This window comes from Notechis scutatus, chromosome 2 (assembly GCF_049901735.1).
Source record: "Notechis scutatus isolate UNSWTSFEM ecotype Mainland chromosome 2, rNotScu1.2, whole genome shotgun sequence".
NCBI lineage: Eukaryota > Metazoa > Chordata > Lepidosauria > Squamata > Elapidae > Notechis > Notechis scutatus.
Genome location: NC_142010.1, coordinates 243,921,844 through 243,941,347, shown reverse-complemented (window position 1 = coordinate 243,941,347; position 19,504 = coordinate 243,921,844). Strand labels below are relative to the sequence as shown.

The 19,504-nt window shown below is 36.0% G+C and overlaps 1 protein-coding gene across 1 annotated transcript in view; it reads left to right on the top strand.

Moving 5' to 3' along the window:
• Positions 1–19,284, top strand: part of PARP8 (poly(ADP-ribose) polymerase family member 8) — a 175,537-nt gene extending 156,253 nt beyond the window's left edge. The window contains exons 17-27 of the mRNA XM_087958448.1: positions 181–306; positions 1,762–1,827; positions 4,461–4,528; positions 5,233–5,281; positions 9,672–9,784; positions 9,944–10,016; positions 10,859–10,928; positions 12,358–12,434; positions 14,125–14,194; positions 16,776–16,860; positions 18,880–19,284. Of these exons, the coding sequence (XP_087814574.1) occupies positions 181–306; positions 1,762–1,827; positions 4,461–4,528; positions 5,233–5,281; positions 9,672–9,784; positions 9,944–10,016; positions 10,859–10,928; positions 12,358–12,434; positions 14,125–14,194; positions 16,776–16,860; positions 18,880–18,982 (900 nt within the window). The 3' untranslated portion in view covers positions 18,983–19,284. The remainder of the gene's footprint in view (positions 1–180; positions 307–1,761; positions 1,828–4,460; positions 4,529–5,232; positions 5,282–9,671; positions 9,785–9,943; positions 10,017–10,858; positions 10,929–12,357; positions 12,435–14,124; positions 14,195–16,775; positions 16,861–18,879) is intronic.
• The last annotated feature ends 220 nt before the right edge of the window (positions 19,285–19,504 follow it).

Sequence of the window (19,504 nt, the reverse complement as noted above, 5' to 3'; positions counted from 1 at the left end):
AGGAGAACAGATCCAGAACTTCTATATAAATTATCTCAGTCCTGCTGGTACAAATTGTATTTGAAACCCTGTTAAATTTTAACAAGGTTCTGGTCCAGATCTGTTGGTGAATCATTTATATACTTTTTTGGGAGAGGGAGTCTTCGTTTTGAACTTTCTTTTGTCTTTTCTTTTTTCTAGGTTGTAGACTTACTAGTATCTATGTGCCGTTCTGCATTAGAATCCCCAAGAAAAGTTGTCATTTTTGAGCCATATCCTTCAGTAGTAGATCCTAATGACTCTCAGATGCTAGCCTTTAATCCCAGGGTATGTATCATTTGTATTTGGAGGGAAGGGGTATTGTTATGGGCAAAGAATACTGCTTTCTTCTTTTTTCACATCCTTGGAAGATGACTGAGTTCAAGGCGTAGATAAAAATTATGTACCCTATGAGGTTACTTACAATGGCATCACTCCTTATGGAAACCAGTAGATTTAGGTGGTATCAATTTATTAATCAAATGTCATAAACATTCAATTCACACATTGTGGCAAAGCTATAAAGTGGTTTGCTGCTTAAACTAGATCTTTTCTGATTTGTATTAAGCCATAGTTTACAGATCTCAGTAACTGTGTTCATATAATACAGTAAACCAAAACCAAGCAAACCACATTATGGCGTAGTTCATTCTTACATCTGCATTTTAAAATATCAAGCAAAGGCATTTGTAAGACATAAAATATTTCTAAGTAAAATTTCGGAGCAAAAATGTGTCTTATGTCCGAGCTATTTGGATGTTTTCAAACATACGCCTATAGTAATCTAGTTCTGAATAATTAATTACTGAAATAATTATTTCAAGATAGAGTTTTGGATACAGGAAAAATGACTTTATACATACTTCCATTCATTTTTATTTCTAAACCAAACACGTATTATTTGTTATCACTAATTTTAGTTCCCAATTGTTTATTTGTTTTCCCCAGTCTGGTTCTAGTTGTTTCACACTAGAATTTCCAGCAGCCCAAGTTCACATTACCAGTTGTTAGGAATAGTGTGAGTTTCAGTTCAAAACATCTGAATATAATCTGTTTGGGACAGGAGGATAATCTTCAGATGTTTTGGGCTAAAACAATTGGTTGATAGACATACTGTTAGAAGGTTGAGTTTCAGATAGGTTTTTGATATATAATCAGCAATTTTTTTCCAGATAGGTTTTTGATATATAATCAGCAATGGATTTTAAACTATTGGAAAGTAGTGGTATCTCCGCATGTGGTTTCAAGCAGTATCTTACTATTTGTAGGGAGAGCAAGGCTGGGGAAATGTATCCTCATTAGTCCTTGTGTAAATGATGCAATGGAGGAGTTTGTTTCTGATATCATGACAACAGTTGACACGAATATGTCAGTTGCATTATTTGCATGATGATGTTACGTGTACAACATTTTGATATAGTTAGGGCTTTTAATGGTGTAGGAGTATAAGTTTCATATTCTATATAAAATTATAGATAATTATTATGTTAGCTACAGTGACAGTGAAGCTAATTATTCAGAAAAGTCATGGGCTTCCTTTCACAAGATATATTCCAGCAGGGAGTTTAGATTAGCTATCTGCTATGGATTCCTTGATTTGAATACAGCCTGCATACAGTTGAGGCTTGGATTCAGGAACTAAATGGATCTTTCCAATTCTATGATTATAAGAGGTATATCTGAAAGTTAATATATTTAAAACATGCAATGGGGAAAAGTAATATTTCATTTCTTTCACCATAGAAGAAGAATTATGACCGGGTCATGAAAGCATTGGATAGCATTACATCCATAAGAGAAATGACACAGGTAGGCAAAATAAATATGTAAATGAATTGTTGTGCTCTAAATTGTTATTACATGATACATCTGTTGATTAGTTTTAGCATTGTGTGGTTATTGTTTTACTAGAGCCATGCATGATAGGAAAGCCTATCAAAATAATCTTTGTGTAGATAATAAGTTGCAAGATAAAATCAGTGAACGAGAACATGGACAGATCAAGCTTGAAAGTTGCCATTGATATCATATGCCATTACAAGGAACTTTTCATTCAAAATAGGGACAGGACTGCCTCTGAGTAAATAAATTGTTTTGCTGTTTGGGGAATATGGCACTGGCCAGCAGCCCTTCCTGCATTTTTGTGTGTTTATTTCTTTATTTGAGTGCATTCTTAGGAACAAGCCAAAGCAAACTGCCAAGGGAAAAATACAGATTTGTGACAATCTGCTGCAACGACAGTGATGGTTTTGCAAGTAAAAGCTTGTTCACTTAAGTGAAACAGGAGAGCATTTGGAGATGGAAGAGGGTTACATTCTGACTCTACCGAAAGTTCTGCTGAAGCTAAATTTGATGTGTCTCTTCAGATTGGGCAATCAAAATGATGTACTAAGATGTGGTGACATTCACTCAAGGTTTAAAATTGGGCCATAGTACATAACTGTGAATGTGCAGATTTATTGGCCCTTCTTGCCACAGTAAACCCCAATTCCCTAAAAAAGCACCCCTCTGAATACAGTAGCTTACAGCTCAGGAGCTGCAAGGGGATGGACAATATTTTGAAAATTAGAGGAAGAGGCACATTCCTTGAACAGAATATTTTGAGTTGGAACAAGAAGAAACTTTATAAGTCTGCTGGTACTACGGAAGCTATGCATAAAATTCTTCTTCCCAATGTGATAGAAATTTATCTTCTCTTTCTCTGTCTCCCCATTCCCCAGTTTATCCTATTCAGGAACACACTAAATACCATTTTAGAGGATTTTGAGATCGCATTATTGGTGACACTTACAAAGATGTATACCTGGATAGAACGTATTGTATTTTATTGATCCCTGCGTTTTGGCACCAGTTTTTAAGAAGTATATATTAGCTGCTTGGAAAGCATTCTACATAAAATTGCTGTGAATAGTCTCCACAATGCGCCAATTTATCTTAAAGTTCAATCATGGTTTTAGCAGTGTATGAGCAACATTAGGCATCTCTTCCTTGTTTCAGCACAGATAGGACAAAGAGATAATCAACATCTGATCTTAAACTAACCAAGGGTTTTCACCATCTGAGGATATTTTTGTCAGATAACTGAGGAATGGGGATACTATTTTGGAAATATACCAGGATCAAACAAGCTATGTTTAACAATTGCTTGTGCAAATAATTATTCTTCTCAATAAAAAGAAGTCTTTTTACTAAAAATAGAAAGCAAAAACCTCTGATCTCATGGCCTCTGAGGAGGAAGAGCAGACTTGAGGACATGCAACATTGTGCTCATAAAAACATAAGATGTATACATTATATTGACTGGCAAACATTGCAGTCATTCATTCCATCAGATGTTTCTCTTTAAGTAAACATATTTTGTTTACTGTCAGTACTATCTCTACTTTTTTTTAATTAAAGCTTTTGTGAAGGGATATCAGTCAGTTAAACTGTAAAATGTCTTTTTACAAAGATTAATAAAGTCAGAAAGTTATGGGGTATCACTGTGAACGAATCACTAAGATGGGCTTCTCAAGGAGGATGTTCAATCATTATTACATTCAGTAATGCAATTTTTAAAATGAAGTAATATTTCACTGACGTTTGTAGGTAAGGGTGAATTATACTCATAAAAGGCATAGTGAAGATCAAATTTCAACTTAAAAGCTCCACTAACACAAGGGGAGGGAGCTAGCGTGTGAAGCTCCATTCACGCGAGCGGAACTTCATGCTTGAGCACTTTCCACTCGCACAAGTGGAGCTTTATGCATGCATGCTTGATCATCTCTTCCACTGGCAGATTCCAAACATGCCATGGCCTGGTAGTGGATGGCAACTCGGGAGTGGTGGATCTCTGACTTTTAACGAACCACTGAAAAATAAGGATGCCATTAGCAGGTTCAAGAAAATTTCTTAAAACACCTACAGAGAACAGGTTGGGAAAGAATCCCAGAAACCAGTGACGGGATGCAATTTTATAAGGAAACATGCTATTGTTGCTAGAGTTTTGATCTACAGTTCATCCGAAGCCTATCAATCACAAAAAAAATCAGCTGAATTTTTTGGGGAAAAAAATCAGTTGAATACTACTTAGTGTTTGAGTGGGGAATTACCAAAAAACCCTTAAGAAGGCAGAAAAAAAATCCCAGAAGATGACAGTGACAATCCATTTATTTATTTTTTCTTGTTACCAAAGAAACTACATGAATGTGCCCATGGAGGGTCCCTAGAAGCTGAGCTTTACAAAGATGTATGCCTGGATAGAACGTATTGTCTTTTATTGATCCCTGAGTTTTGGCACTAGTTTTTAAGAAGCTGCTTGGAAAGTGATAGCTTTTTCTTTAGGTGACTTGCTAAACTGATCTACAGTTTCTTGGATTAGTAGAATTATCAAGATCAACACTAGTTTGTATCTAGTTTCCAGCATTCTCTTAGTTGATAATTGTACTGTTATTATTTCATAGGCACCTTATTTAGAAATAAAGAAGCAGATGGACAAACAAGATCCACTTGCGCATCCTCTACTACAGTGGTAAAGATCTTACATAGATGTATATGCTGTCTGCTTAATACATTCATTTGATAAGCCCTTCGTTATTTTATACCTTGTTAACAAGATGGGCAATTTCCTTAATGTGCCATTTCCTTACTATCTAAGATAGTAAGTATCAGCCCAATGCATTATATTATATGGTGTAATAGGAAAATCATTTAGCATTCTTGCCTTTAAGTGGGGCTAGGGGCATTAAATGGTCTGTATGAGGGACTGGGGGCATTGAATGATCATGTGGACATTGTAACACAAAATAGGGTTTCAGAACATTATATCTTGGATGGGGATAGGCAGAAAGGATCAAATTTACGCTGAGCTAATTGAAGATGGATTGTGCCTTTCCTTTATAAATATTGATTAAAGATAATTAAAATGACATAGATTCCTTGAATTCAGCAGAGTACAAAATACTTTTTATTTTGAACTCTAAGATAGGTTCCTTGAATTCAATAAGGTACATTTTATTTTGTGACTTACTATAGATTTGGTAAACTCTCAATTTTTACTTGATTGATACAAATAACTAGGCTTACCATGGGGGAGAAAATATACCTTGCAATAGTTGAGCTTCTCTATATAAATGCAAGGGAAATGGAATAAAGACTCCCAACAGTACTTTTTTGGTGTTCAGGGCTAGCATGAAAAACTGTGATTTATTTTGTTTCACATATTCTCTATTTCAGGGTTATTTCCAGTAATAGATCACATATTGTGAAGCTACCTGTGAACAGGGTAAGTTTAATGTTAGAACAAGTTGGATTTTGGAAGAATATGCGTTTTAGTTCATCAATCAGTAGATTTTGCTTTTCTGTGCTTTATCTTTTAAAAAATTGCAACTATTCAATTGTGGTTCTATTCATTAGCTAGAGGTAATGGGGTAGTTTTATGTGGAGATCATCAGGCTATGAAAGATGGTCAAAATTGGGATAGTATGCTTTTTCAAAGGAAGCAAATTTCCCTACAAACGATTATAGGGATTTACATTCTTAACTTTTTCTGTGTTTCAGTGCTGCTGGATTATCTAATATACGATTGGCTCAGCCTTTGATTATATATAAAATAAGATTGGCTGAATATATCAATGATATCAGATTTTAAGAATGAACTGTTCAGTATAGGAAATCCTTTAAGTCTAGAAAAATTTGCCTTAACTTCCCAATATATGCAGTTAGTACAAAGTAATAAAACCAGTATAAATTATACATTGAAAATTAAGACAAAACAAAAAATATAGCTTAAGTATTGATCATCAATGAAAGTATATTATTATTATTATTCAATGTTGAGGCATTTCTTTTCCCCAATATACATCTAAACTAGAACAGTATTAGTGCTGATTTAATTCTGGAGATACATTATTACAGAGAAAAGGAGATAGCAACCAGAAAGTCACTTTTCTGGTTGATTCCTTAGAAGCATCCTTAGATTGTTGCTCATTGGATTCATTGTTCTCAGAGCTTGTGGTTTTCCTATGGATGTTTTGTCACCAGATTCTATAACATCATTCATGTATTTATTTATTCATTCATTCTATTGGAACAACCAGGTTAGTATGATCACATATAGGGAAAAAAAATGTTCTCTCTGATTTTTAGTTGCAATCTGTTTAAAACCATTAGCATCTCTTATTGGTTTGAAGACAATTTCAATTTTAACCCCATATTTAAAGCATGTCTTTTATTAGTATTTATAATATTTTTGATCCTTTGGAGCAAACAGTATCTGTGCAGAGTCAGAGTTCAGTCCAGGTAAATGTATGGGCTAGGAAGGATTAACTCTTTATTTTTTCAAGATCAATTTAAGACTGTGTAGTTTTCAAACATAATTTTTACACAGTTTGGCCTTGGCACATCAAAGTCTGTGGCTAATGAATAGTATCATAGAATTAGAGTTGGAAGAGGCTACTTAAGCAAAGCCCTTGCTCGGTGTAGGATCCAAATTAAATGTCCAAGAGAGATGCTTTTTGAACATGCCCAGGGAAAGGGGGTTTATAACCTTCTTTCTCTCTGGTTCCACTGTCAAAGTTTTTCTAAAAACTGAAATGTAATCTGCCTACCTTTGATCTAAATCCATTATTCTCTATCTTTTTATTTTATTTTATTTTATTTATTTATTTGATTTGTCAATTGCTTACAAGATAATAGGTATAAGTATATACATAGTTATGAATACATTAAATGGGTACATATAAGAAAAATAAAAGAAACAATAGGACAGGGACGGTAGGCACGTTGGTGCGCTTATGCATGCCCCCTACAGACTTCTTAGGAAAGGGGTGAGGTCAATAGTAGACAGTCTAAGGTTGAAGTTTTTGGGGTTTGGGGAAGAAACTACAGAGTCAGGTAGAGTATTCCAGACATTGACCACTCTGTTGCTGAAGTCGTATTTCCTGCAATCAAATTTGGTGCGGTTAACCTTGAGTTTGTATCTATTGTGTGCTCTTGTGTTGTTATGGTTGAAGCTGAATATTCATTGACACTATACTTAGATCGGACCGAAGGCGGTGTAGTTCCAGGTTTTCTAGGTCTAGAATTTCACGTCTGGTGGCATAAGGTATTCTGCAATGAGTAGAGGAGTGGAGAACTCTTCTTGTGAAATATTTCTGGACTTTCTCAACTGTGCTAATATCAGATACGTAATGTGGGTTCCAGACTGATGAGCTGTATTCGAGTATTGGTCTAGCAAATGTTTTGTATGCTCTAGTTAGTAGTGTGATATTACCAGAGAAAAAGCTACGTAGGATTAGGTTAACAACTCTTAATGCCTTTTTGGCTATGTAGTTACAGTGGGCTCTAGCACTTAGATCATTAGAGATGAGTATTCCAAGGTCCTTTACAGAGCTTGGATCATCAACAAGATCTTGACTATTCAGCTTGTATTTTATTTTCTGATTTTTTTTGCCAATATGTAAGACAGAGTATTTATTTGTTGAGATTTGAAGTTGCCATTTGTTTGACCATTCTGATACATAGTCAAGATCTTTTTGAAAGGTAGCAGTATTGTCTGTGAACAGCTTTACATCATCAGCGAAAAGAACGCAGTTGCTCTTAATATGATCACAGAGGTCATTTATGTAGAGTATGAAGAGAGTTGCTCCTAGAACACTGCCTTGGGGGACACCACTATTAACAGGTACAGAATTTGATAGGATGCTCCCCATTTTGACCATTTGTTGTCTGTTTGACAGGAATGCTTCTATCCAGTTATGCAGTTGTCCAGAGATACCATAAGATTTTATTTTTAGGAGTAGTTTGTCGTGTACCACTGAATCAAAGGCTTTACAGAAATCTATGTAGATTGCGTCTATTGCTTTGCCCTGATCGAGTTGTGTAGTCCATATGTTTTTGCGGTGTAAGAGTTGCAGATTACAGGATAGTTTTTTCCTGAAACCAAATTGTTTATTGGAGAGTAGGTTGTTTGTCTCTAAGTGGAGGATAATGGATTGGTTAATAATTGATTCCATGACTTTACAGATGACGCAGCATAAAGAGATTGGTCTGTAATTTTCAACTTGGCTGGGGTCTCCCTTTTTGAAGATGGGGATGACCGTGGCTTGTGACCATAGGTTAGGCAAGGAGCTGGTCCTGAAAGATTTTTCAAAGATTATGCTTAGAGGTTCGGCTATGGCAGTGGATAGCTTTTTAAAGAAGTAGTCACATATTCCATCCAGTCCAATAGATAGAGATGGTTTTAGATTGCATAGTGCTTTTTCAACATTGTCTTCTGTAAAATCGATATGTATTAGATCATTGTAGTTTTCTGTGGTTTGACTAGGAAATACTGGGCATGATCCATTGCTGTTTGCAAATACTGAGACGAAGAATGTGTTAAAGATGTTGGCTTTAATAGTGTAGTCGTTGCAGTCTTTACCATTAGGTCCTATCAGGGGTGGGATGGACCTTGAGTCTTTTAGTTTGTTGTTTACAAAATTGTAAAAAGCGCAGGTGGAATTGGTGCATAGAAGATTTTCCTCTTGTTTAATGTGATAATTGGTGCATTCAGTCTTTATCTGGTGGCATAAATTTTTGTATCGGCTTTTAAAATTGGCAACGTGACCAGAATTGTTTTTCCGCCAGAGTGATCTCATTTTGGATTGAAGTTTCCTTATTGTTATGAGTAATCTGTTTTTTGTTTTGTTTTGGGAGTTGTTGTTGGTACATATAGTTTGATGACTCTTTTGACTTCAAGTAAAAATATGTTGTAATGGTCTTCAACAGTATTGCATCCAGTGAATAGAGATTGCCAATCAAGGGATGAGAGATCGTTGTCTATAAGATCATAGTTGCCTTTTTTGAAGTTATAATTGGGGATTACGTCATGGTGATGATTTTTGTGTGGGTGTATGTTGAGACAAAAGTCAATCATATTGTGGTCACTGCTGGAAAAGGGTTCTTTAGTTTGTATTCCATAAATTAAATTCAAACTATTGCAGAAGATGAGATCGGGTAGTTGTTTAGTGTTGTTGGTTACTAATTGTTCCAGTCCCAGATTTGTAACAGCATTGTAGAAGGTTGTGTGTATGGGTTCAGTTGTACATTCATTTAGGGTCCAGTCAATATGAGGTAGATTGAAGTCACCAAGAAAGATAAAAGTGTGTTGGCAGGATGCTGCCCATGTTAGTAGTGTATTTAGCTTGTTTACATGTTCAATGTCATAATCAGGTGCTCTGTAACATAGTAAGAATCGAATTGTGATATTTAAGGATAGTTCACAGATGATGGTCTCAGGAAGAGCAAGCTCCTGGGTAACTTGGATGTTTTTTAGATGTAAGGACTTTTTATAGAAGATAGCAACACCACCTCCTCTACGAATTTCACAATCTGATCGGTAAACATGATAGTCTCTTACTGTGGTATTGGAGTCAGGGAGAGATGCGTTGAGCCATGTTTCACAGACAAATATGATGTCAAATTTAGCCATATTTAGTAAGAGGAAAAATTCAGGTATTTTATTCGCAAGGCTTCTTGCATTGAGTAGCTTGCATTTAAGGCCAGCAGTAGTTGGAATTGAGGTAGTTAGGGGCATTATTCTTGAACCACAGAATAACGAAAAAAATTAACAAGTTCATGAGAATGTCAAAACTGATATAAAACTACCCTCTTCTGCTTTTGTTCTCATATAGCAATTGAAATTTATGCACACCCCACACCAGTTTCTTCTGCTTAGCAGTCCACCAGCCAAAGAGTCCAATTTCAGAGCTGCTAAAACTCTTTATGGAAGTACCTTTGCATTTCAGTAAGTATTAAAAAATAGAACTAAATATATCTCTGAATCCTCATTTCACCAAGTAACAGAGATAGCAACACAGATCCATCCTAATTTCATTGGTAGCGCTTTTTAATCATACTGCTTTCCTTCCTTTGATTTCTGCTTCTCTTGTCTTTTGTATTTAAGTGGATCGCACATTGAAAACTGGCACTCGATCCTGAGGAATGGCTTAGTGGTTGCTTCCAATACAAGGCTGCAGGTAAAGAAGTAAGAAGTAGTAGCAAATATATCAACATATTTTGAAAGGCATAGAGGCCTAACTTGTCAAGCTCCAGGAAAATCAAGAGATCCAGGCAGTTCAAATGGATATAAAGATTAATTGTAAGCTTAAGCTCCCTACAAGAATCTGAACTACTAATGGCCAAGGGAAATTAGCAGGATATAAGACTAGAAGGAATTCAAGGTGGACTGTACTTAGATGGATTTCTTGTGGGCGCAAAGAGACTCATGACTGATGACACATTTGACCCCTCCGTCATGCTCAGCCTGATCTCCTACATAATCTTCAGTTTTGTAGAATATCATAGAATGAAAAGATGACTATCAGGTTGACATTATCACCATTGTTATTAGAAGACTAAGTAAAAATGGCCTCCCTATTCCTCTATTATTTATTTATTATTTCATAAATATTTTAGGCAATTCAGTATAATCAAACAAAAGCACAAATCCCTAACATACAATCTTAACATTTCAACATAATATGGTAAAGTAAAAACACATTCAACGAATAACATATAGAGTAGCCATCATTTCCAGCATCTTGTGCTGTAAAAGTTGAGGCGATCAAGAGCATCTTGAGATGTCAGATGGTGTGTGTGTGTGAGTGAGTGAGTGAGTAGCACCTCATCATCCTTGCTTTCTGATAAATAGAGGCTTTGTGATTGGTCGTAATCACCATAGCAAGCCTTTTGTAAATTCAAATATATCCACCAGCCAAAACTGGTCTTAGATTAGCAGAAGAACCACATTCTGAGTTTATCTTTCATAAAATGGAACAATTGAAGAATTTACTAGCTTTTTGTTTATTTCAATTTTCAGCTCCATGGTGCAATGTTTGGAAGTGGTATTTACCTTAGTCCATTATCAAGCATATCTTTTGGTTACTCAGGTGATGTATATTAATTCCTTTGTTCATTGGGGGAATACTACAGGGAGTGGGGAAGTAAATAATAGTCACCTCTGGACAAGATGGGAGGCATATAAATTTAATAAATAAAAATAAATAAGTGCCTACATTTCTAAATTTTATCTGTTGAATAAGGCCATTCTGGTTTTATTCTACATATGCATCATGCCAAAGTTTAGGAGAAAAAAACATGCATAGGGTAGAAGAAAGTTGGTCAAGTAGCTGAATGTTTCTCAGCTTTAGCAACTTTAAATGTGTAGGCTTCAATTCCTAGAATTCAGCACATTGCTGGCTGGAGAATTCTGGAAGTTGATATCTACACATCTTAAAATTGCTGAGAGCAAGAAACAAAGTAGCTGAATTCAAAAGTGGAATGCAGAAACTATTTCTTGTTCTGTGGGTGGTATCTTTCATACATAGAATGCACTGAAATAAATACAGCAGGTAAAATATAAATTGATACAAGGCTGTTCTTTATTAATCTAGCAGAAGTCTGAAGTTAACAGAGCAGGCAGTAGCTAAATTCTCAGTTTTCATGAGCCGTGTCATTTTATCTACACACACCAACGTTATTCATTTGTTATTCTATTTGCCCTCTATATTCCCATGAGCTGCTTGGATAAATTAAGATCAAGATTCCTCAAGGGGTCTGCTCATACAAGTTTTACTTCCTTACTAATTACATTTAACCTTCCAGCTGTAATTAAGAAATGTCAAATTGTTTTCTACTGTCCCAAGAATATCAGTAGAAATGATGAATTTTTGAGATTCCAAATGTTTGCTGGATTACAATTCCCAACATCCCTCACTATTGGCCATTTTAGCTAGAAACTGTAGTTCTCAATGTCTGAGGAGGTATTTACTCCCGAGACTCCTGACACATTTGATACAAAAGACAAGAGACAGAAATACACCCCTCTCTAAAAATGTTATGTTTAGCTTCTACAGGAGACCCAGCCAGGTGCAAAATCTGGGGAGGGAGGTCTTTCTGATGCAGTGGGCAGTAATAGCATTTTTCTTTTAAGGCAGGTAGTAAATTTCATTCAGGTTCCAAAATATATATATATATATTAGCTAGGCTAGCATTGTATGGTATCCTACAGATTAACCATCTTTATATATAAACCATATAAAGGCTCAGCTGATATGAAATTCGGTTTTGACTGATTTTTAACCTGAGCTTAGCATGCAACTTCCCATTATTTATGGGGAACAGAAGTGGTTTTTAGAACGCTGTATGATTGGGTCATCATTGTTGCCTACATAAATGTACTTAACTACTAAACTATAGGCTGCTGGAAATGAGAATCAGCAGTGGCACTCATACCTGTCTGCATTCTCTATATGAAGTAGAACATCTCATACAGTATTTTATGCACCACTATATCTGATGTAAATCCAATGTCTTTAGGGATGAACAAGAAACAGCAGAAGGTATCAGCTAAAGATGAGCCTGCTTCAAGCAGTAAAAGCAGCAGTGTATTACAGGTAAAGAAATATGTGAAGCACTTCAAAAAAGGAATTTTCTTTTTTCCCTTTTTTATGGTTCTCCTTGCTCAAGGCAGGTGCCAGATACAGTGGTAATCTACCCCCAGAGCATCCTTGTTCACATAGGGTGACTCATCCAGGAAGGACAGATCTAGAAAGCCAATACATTAATATTTGACAAGGACATATCATAATTTTTGTGTGTGTGCTGTCCTTCTATTCTTATTCTACCTACTAATATATTTTGATTTAGAAAGACATTTGGCAGCTAGTGATGCAGCTGACACATTCATTCATACAATTCCATAGATAATTAAAGTTCACTTATCCTGTGTTTGGGTGGCAGGCTATATATATGGAAGGAGAGAGGGAGAGAAAGAGAAAGCATTTTGAAGGACCAGCTTAGTGGGAAGAACAAGATCCATGCCATCAAACATGGGCCCTCTCAGTCATCAGATTCCCTGTTTCTATAGTGAGAGATGGCCAGAGGAGGACAGGGAGGCTGCCTCATAATGCACATAAGTTCCCACCCTAAGTCCAACACCCAAAGACTGTAGCTGGCACAGTCTGATGAGTATCAAAACCAGTATCCTGGACAAAACCCAGAGCATCCTGGAGCATATCGGTGAAATGGCCCCCGAAAATGAGCTGCTGAGAAAATGCCTGAGGTAGCAGCAGACATGGGAGGAAGCAAATGAAGTACACTGGCAAGACCCTTCATGGAACGAACCATCAATAGATAGCTAAGGAGGCAGACATTGGGAAATCTAATCAGTGGCTGGAAAGGACTGGACTAAAAGGCACACTGAGGTTCTGATCATAGAACACAAGAACAGGCACCAAGCACCAAAGAAGCAGGGGTCTTCTGTGGATTTGGTGCTTAAACAGGATTAAGCTGCAGAGAGGTCTTGGGGACATAAGATAAAGGCACTGAACAGCACAACCAAGCAGCTGGCATTATGTATAGGAACATCTGCACAGTGTACAGGCTAGGTTCTCTTTAAGTCCAGAAAGTCACGAAGGATAAAAAGCTCCAGGCAGACAGGCAGGTACTGACCACACAATTGTGGCAGTAGATAAAAGGACCAAAGGACAACAGTGATGATAGATGTAATGGTGCCTAGTGACAGCAACATAGGCTGAAGGAGTATGAGAAGGTAGAGAAGTACCATGGTCTGAAGGAGGAACTAAAGTGGATATACAGAGTCAAGGCCAAAGTGATTCCTGTGGTGGTATGAATTCTCAGGATTTGGACTCCTAAACTGGGAGAATGGCTACAACAGATCCCAGGAATAACATCGAACATCCAGAAGAATGCAATACTAGGAAATCTAAGATACAATGAAGAACCCCCATATTCCCAGGCCTCTGGTAGAGGACATGAGAAGGGAATTTTATTTACATACATATAAATGGTCCTAGCAGATACAATCTCATTTCAGAAGCTTTCACTGGCCCATCAGATGAAAAAACATTCCTTAAAGGAAACTATTCAGCCCCCATAATGTCTGCAGAAATTATCTGTATTATTGGAGCAAGGTCTTGAATAGACAGTTATGACTAATATAACAAATGATTGTGTGGTTTTGACTACAGAGATTATATCAGTATTCCAGCAATAATAATTCATGAACCAAAGCATTTTTAAAATATTTAATATAATGCTTCCAATATTTCTTTTCTTTCACAGTTACAAAAAAAGGGGCAGCAGTCCCAATTTTTGCAAAGCCGAAATTTAAAATGCATAGCCTTATGTGAAGGTAAGCATTTCTGGAAAAAAAGAAAAGAAAAATAAATAGCTGAATTATATTTGATTTCCTTGCGGTTATCTCAAACTACATAAAAAAGAATCTGTTGATGTTGCTGATTTTAACTTACTTGTTTTAAAACACATTTTTTTTAAAAAAAATTAGTTGATTGTATTTTTATGTATAACTTATTCTAGATTTACAGATCTTTTATTTATACTTGTGTTTCTGTATATCTGTTACATCCTACATACCAGGAAAAGGAAGAAAGGAAAATGCAGGATGGAAAGTAGAGGTGGAATTAGGGAAAGGTTTACAGTAATATTTGATCTAACCAGGAAGGTCAGGTGCAATATCAAAGAGGTGCTCATAAGCACATTATTAATGTACTCTTTAATGAGTTATTGCTTTCTTTTAACATATTGCCTCAATATTCTACCCAATTCTGAGCACCCCACTTTTTAAAGATTCATAGAAATTGATAATACAGGTAGTCCTCATGTTAAAATTGCAAACTGAGCCCAAAATTATGGTTGTTGGTTGTTGCAGTCATTAAACTGCAACTGGACCTGACTTTATGTCACTTTTGCATCGGTCATTAAGCAAATCCCCATTGTCATTAAGCAAAGTCATTATACCCAATGGACTTTTTTTGCTGGAAACTGGACGTAAATGCCAAAAACTAGCACAAAACATTGAAAATTGTGGTCACGCGACTTTGGGATGCTGTAAATATGGCAGCTATAATGGTGAGCCAAGTGCCCAACGTGAACACAGGGGACATTGCAATATTGGGTTGTGAATATCTTTTGGGGGGAGGGTCTACTGTAACTCTGACCAGCCATTAAGTCAAGGAATGTCTGCAATTGGAAACTTAAAACTGTAGTATGGCCCATGAAAAGAGACTGAGGGATTGGGGCATTTCTGAGCCACCAGAACAAAAAGTCAGCTATATAGCTTTTTTTCAAATACCTGAAAGTGGAATGGGATGGAATAGAAATAGAAATAGAAGAAATAGAAATAGAATAGCAGAGTTGGAAGGGACCTTGGAGGTCTTCTAGTCCAACCCCCTGCTTAGGCAGGAAACCCTACACCACTTCAAACAAATGGCTATCCAATCTCTTCTTAAAAACTTAAAAATCTAGATTCATTACAATGCAGATTTAGGCCTGGATATGGAATAGGGAAAAATTAATTGCATTGCTTGAAATAAAATGAAAAAAAATATATACAGTATGTCACACACACACACACAAACATCAAACTCATTCCAGGAGGCATTCCATTCCAGAAGGCAAGACATGGAATAAAGGATTTAAATGCAAGACAGCAGATAACTAATTGAAAATCTTTTTTTAAAAAAGAAGGAAAAAACTTCATAACTGCAAGTTGTAGAATCCATTCCCCAGAGTCTTGATTCAGTTTCTTCAAGCAGAATCCTGGGAAACTTTGATTTCAGTTCTTGCACTGAACTGATGATGGGATTCTGTGGCCCTTCCACATCTATGATTCTTTAGCAGATTAATTTTCTTTATGCTATTTTAATCTTTAGATGAAGACTTATGTTAAAGATTTTATTATTTCACAGGAAATACTGTGTTCAGTAACCTATCCGGCTGTTAGTTTTGAGGTCTCCAGCACGGTACATCTGAGCATTAATGGAAACATTAATCCTTTTATTCTTCCATGCCGTCTGCCTGTCCTCATTTGTTGAAGTTTATTTAATTACAAATATTAACTAGACGGCTGGCGTCCTGCAGAGTATCTTCCTATTTTTAAGTCCAATGATTTTCTCTGAAACTATGTAGACCACACCAATATTCTGAGACAATAAAAATAAAGCAATCATTTAGAATTAGGTCCTTTTTGTCATCTGATTTATTATTTTCATTCTGATATGTAGCATGAATAATAATAATAATAACTTCATCAAATCATAATCCCTATGGATTATCTAAACATTTCTTTATAGTTGTTTTTAATAATAGTGGTTTATCATTCCTTTCTTTTTTCAACTTCCCAGCCTGGTCTGTTACCATGGCATTTCCTAGTGATCTCTGAATCAAGCACCAACCAGTTCTAGTCCTGTTTAGCTTTTTGGGATTAATTCAGGTCTGTTAGGTGTAGCCATTGTTGCTATTATTATTATTGCCTTTGAGTCAGTGTGAAGTCCTTGTGACTGCCTGGACAGTACCCTGCAGTTTTCTTGGCAAGATTTTAGAAGTGGTTTGTCATAGCCTTATTCCTATGGTTGACAGAGAGTGACTGGCCCAAGGTGACCCAGCTAGCTTTGTTCCTCAAATGGGCTTAGAACTCATTTTTTTCCAGTTTTCAGTCTGGTGCCTTAACCATTATACCAGACGGGCTTTTTACACGATGTAATTAAGTAAGTAATAAATTACATTGGCCCTTAATGTTGATGTTTACAAAGTTGACATTCACCCATAAGAGTTTTGGCTGCAATTAATAAAGTGAATGAATGTCAGATTCTGATAATCAGCCTGCTTATTCGAATTTAGAATACATTTTATTTTGAGTGCATCAAATCATCACATATGAACCATTCCCCAAATCTCTCTCTCTTTTTTTTTAGTGATAACTTCACCGGATCTGCACAAACATGGGGAGATATGGGTAGTTCCCAACACTGATCATGTGTGTACGAGATTCTTCTTTGTGTACGTACTGCGGTTTTTCAGTTGAATTATTTTTACTGAATTGAAGTTTATTGTTATGCTAAAATGTACAGAATGCTATCATTCTTTTCATTATATTCTAATATCTAGCCACATTGCTTTCTGTTTAAAAACTTTTTGCCTACGAAAAAAAAGTTAGCCAAATTTTTCATTGAGCCAATATTGTATTTAGAAAAAATTAACCTAAAGAGATGCTTCTGGTTTGACTGAGCAAGAGTCCAATCTGAAATTTGAGTCATTTCCCCCCTTGGGAAAATACCAAATAACTATAACTGCAGAATAAGAGAAATTTCCATGTATTGAATTGAAGTCCAATTGAATGGAAAATGGTACAGAAAATGTTAGTTAGGTTCTCCTTTATATTTTGATTCTTTAAAAGGAAGAAATTACTTATAACTTTTAATGATTAAGATACTGACTTGGATCAAGAGGTTCCTTCGTGTTCTCATTTATATATCAACCTCAGTTGCTCTGTCATTCTCTCTCTCTCTCTCTGCTAACATATTTTGCAAGGTTACTGTACTGAGGATATGCTTGTGCAAGCTGCTCTGAGCTCTCAGATTTATGGTAGGATTAAAAATGCTAATGGTAATACAAGATCTCAAGAGTGCATCTAAATTTGATGTACACCTCTACTAGGAATCTTCCAGTTCCCTCCCCCCCCCCCCATACTTTTAATTTAACTTAAACTTTCTCAGAAGACTCAATTATTTCAGAAACTTTTCAATAATTTTTAATTGACATAGCTACCACTAAATAATCTTTCTTGGCAATATTAAATGCAGAATATTTTTCAGTGAATATGGAATGAGAGAAAATATGGATCATTAGAACCCAGTTAGAACTAAAATAACAATAGAGTAACAATTACAACAACAACAACTACAATATCAGTTCTCTGAATTTTTACAAGTTTCTTGGAAGTTTAATACATTTTAAAAGAAGTGCCCCAGGACTAAAAATCCATATATTTACATAGAATGTACATAATGTTAGTAGCGATAAGTCCAGTTAAAAGGATTAGCCAGTAACATATCCACTGCCCAGAAGATGCCCAATTGGGGACTCCTTTCAGGTCCCCATTAATGTGCCCACTGAAGACCTATCAATCTACCTGCAATTACATGCTTTCAAACTGCTAGGTTGGCAGGAGCTGGAGCGAACGGGAGCTCACCCCACCATATAGTAGCACTTGGATCTTGAATGTTTGTCAACCCAATATCCTAACCACCAGAGCTACCTTGCTCCTATTAGTCCAGGAGATAGATTAATATTTGTCTTTAAGGAGAAAAAAGTTTATCATCATATGCTATTAAAACATTGTTACTCTGATCGTCTTCTGTCTTCCTGGTTAAGACCAAGAGCAATCAAAGATCTCCATAGAATCATACTGGTCAGGAAGCAACAGAGAGAAACCTGGGAAATATCCCCAGTAACATTGACCAGAATGATAGGCAATGATAAGTCTATAAATGTACCCCATTTGTACTAGAACTGTTACTCCAGCATTGCTTTATTGTCAAGGCAAGAATCATTGGAACAGCCTTTGGGATAACTGCTGATAATTTCTCCCTTCACTCAGCTTCTTCATGATAAAACCTGCAGACACTACTGCAGGAATGTCAAACTCGAGTCATCACGGCGGCATCACATGACATATCTGGACTTTTTCCCCCTTCACTAAACTCGGCGGGGGCGTGGCCAGCACGTGACGTATCCGACCTATGGGCTGGGAGTTTGACAGCCCAGCTCTACTGCAACATTCTTTGCAGAATATGACACAAATTTGTGATGTAATAATACCTTGCTTCTCTGTTCTATTTTCACCAATAGTTATATGTAGAAATCTGATGTTACATCTTCTCTTTTCTTTGCTAATAGAAGATAACAAAAATGAAAGCTACATACAAAAAGGATGAAATTTTAAATTTGCCTATCATAATATGGATGAGTTCAAACTATTAAACACTTTTTTCCTATATACTTTCTGTTTTTGTTTAGCTATGAAGATGGCCAAGTAGGCGATACAAGCATAAACACTCAAGAGCCAAGCATCCACAAAGAGATCCTCCGAGTCATTGGTAATCAAACTGCTACTGGTTGAAAGGACCTCTTAATTACTTCTTGTGTTTTGGGAGCCTTCCTCAGTCTCAAAGCTGGATTTTGAACTGAAGAAGACATAGTGTAAAAAAGTATTTCTTTTTTTTTTCTTGAACAAATTAACCCTTTGAATACTTTTTTCTTACTTAGTTTTTCTTATCACAAAAATTTATGAATATATATATATACACCAAAAGTAGGGAGTATATATATATACACCAAAAGTAGGGAGATATGTTGATACAATGCAGGTGATAATTGAACAGAAAATTTTGATTGTTCACAATAAACATACTTTGAAAAGGAGTTTTGTGCTGCTATTTTTATATTAAAGATTTGAATTGGATCATTTTACTATTGTATATCTATATTTCTAAATGCGTGATGACTACAGAAAGGCATCTACTACTTTTTAAAAAGTGGAATCCTACCTGAAGGGAATTACCGAAATATTTGCATTTTAATATACCATAGAAATCAGTTGCTTGAAATTTAATAAATAAGATGGGAAAGGTTAACTGCAAAA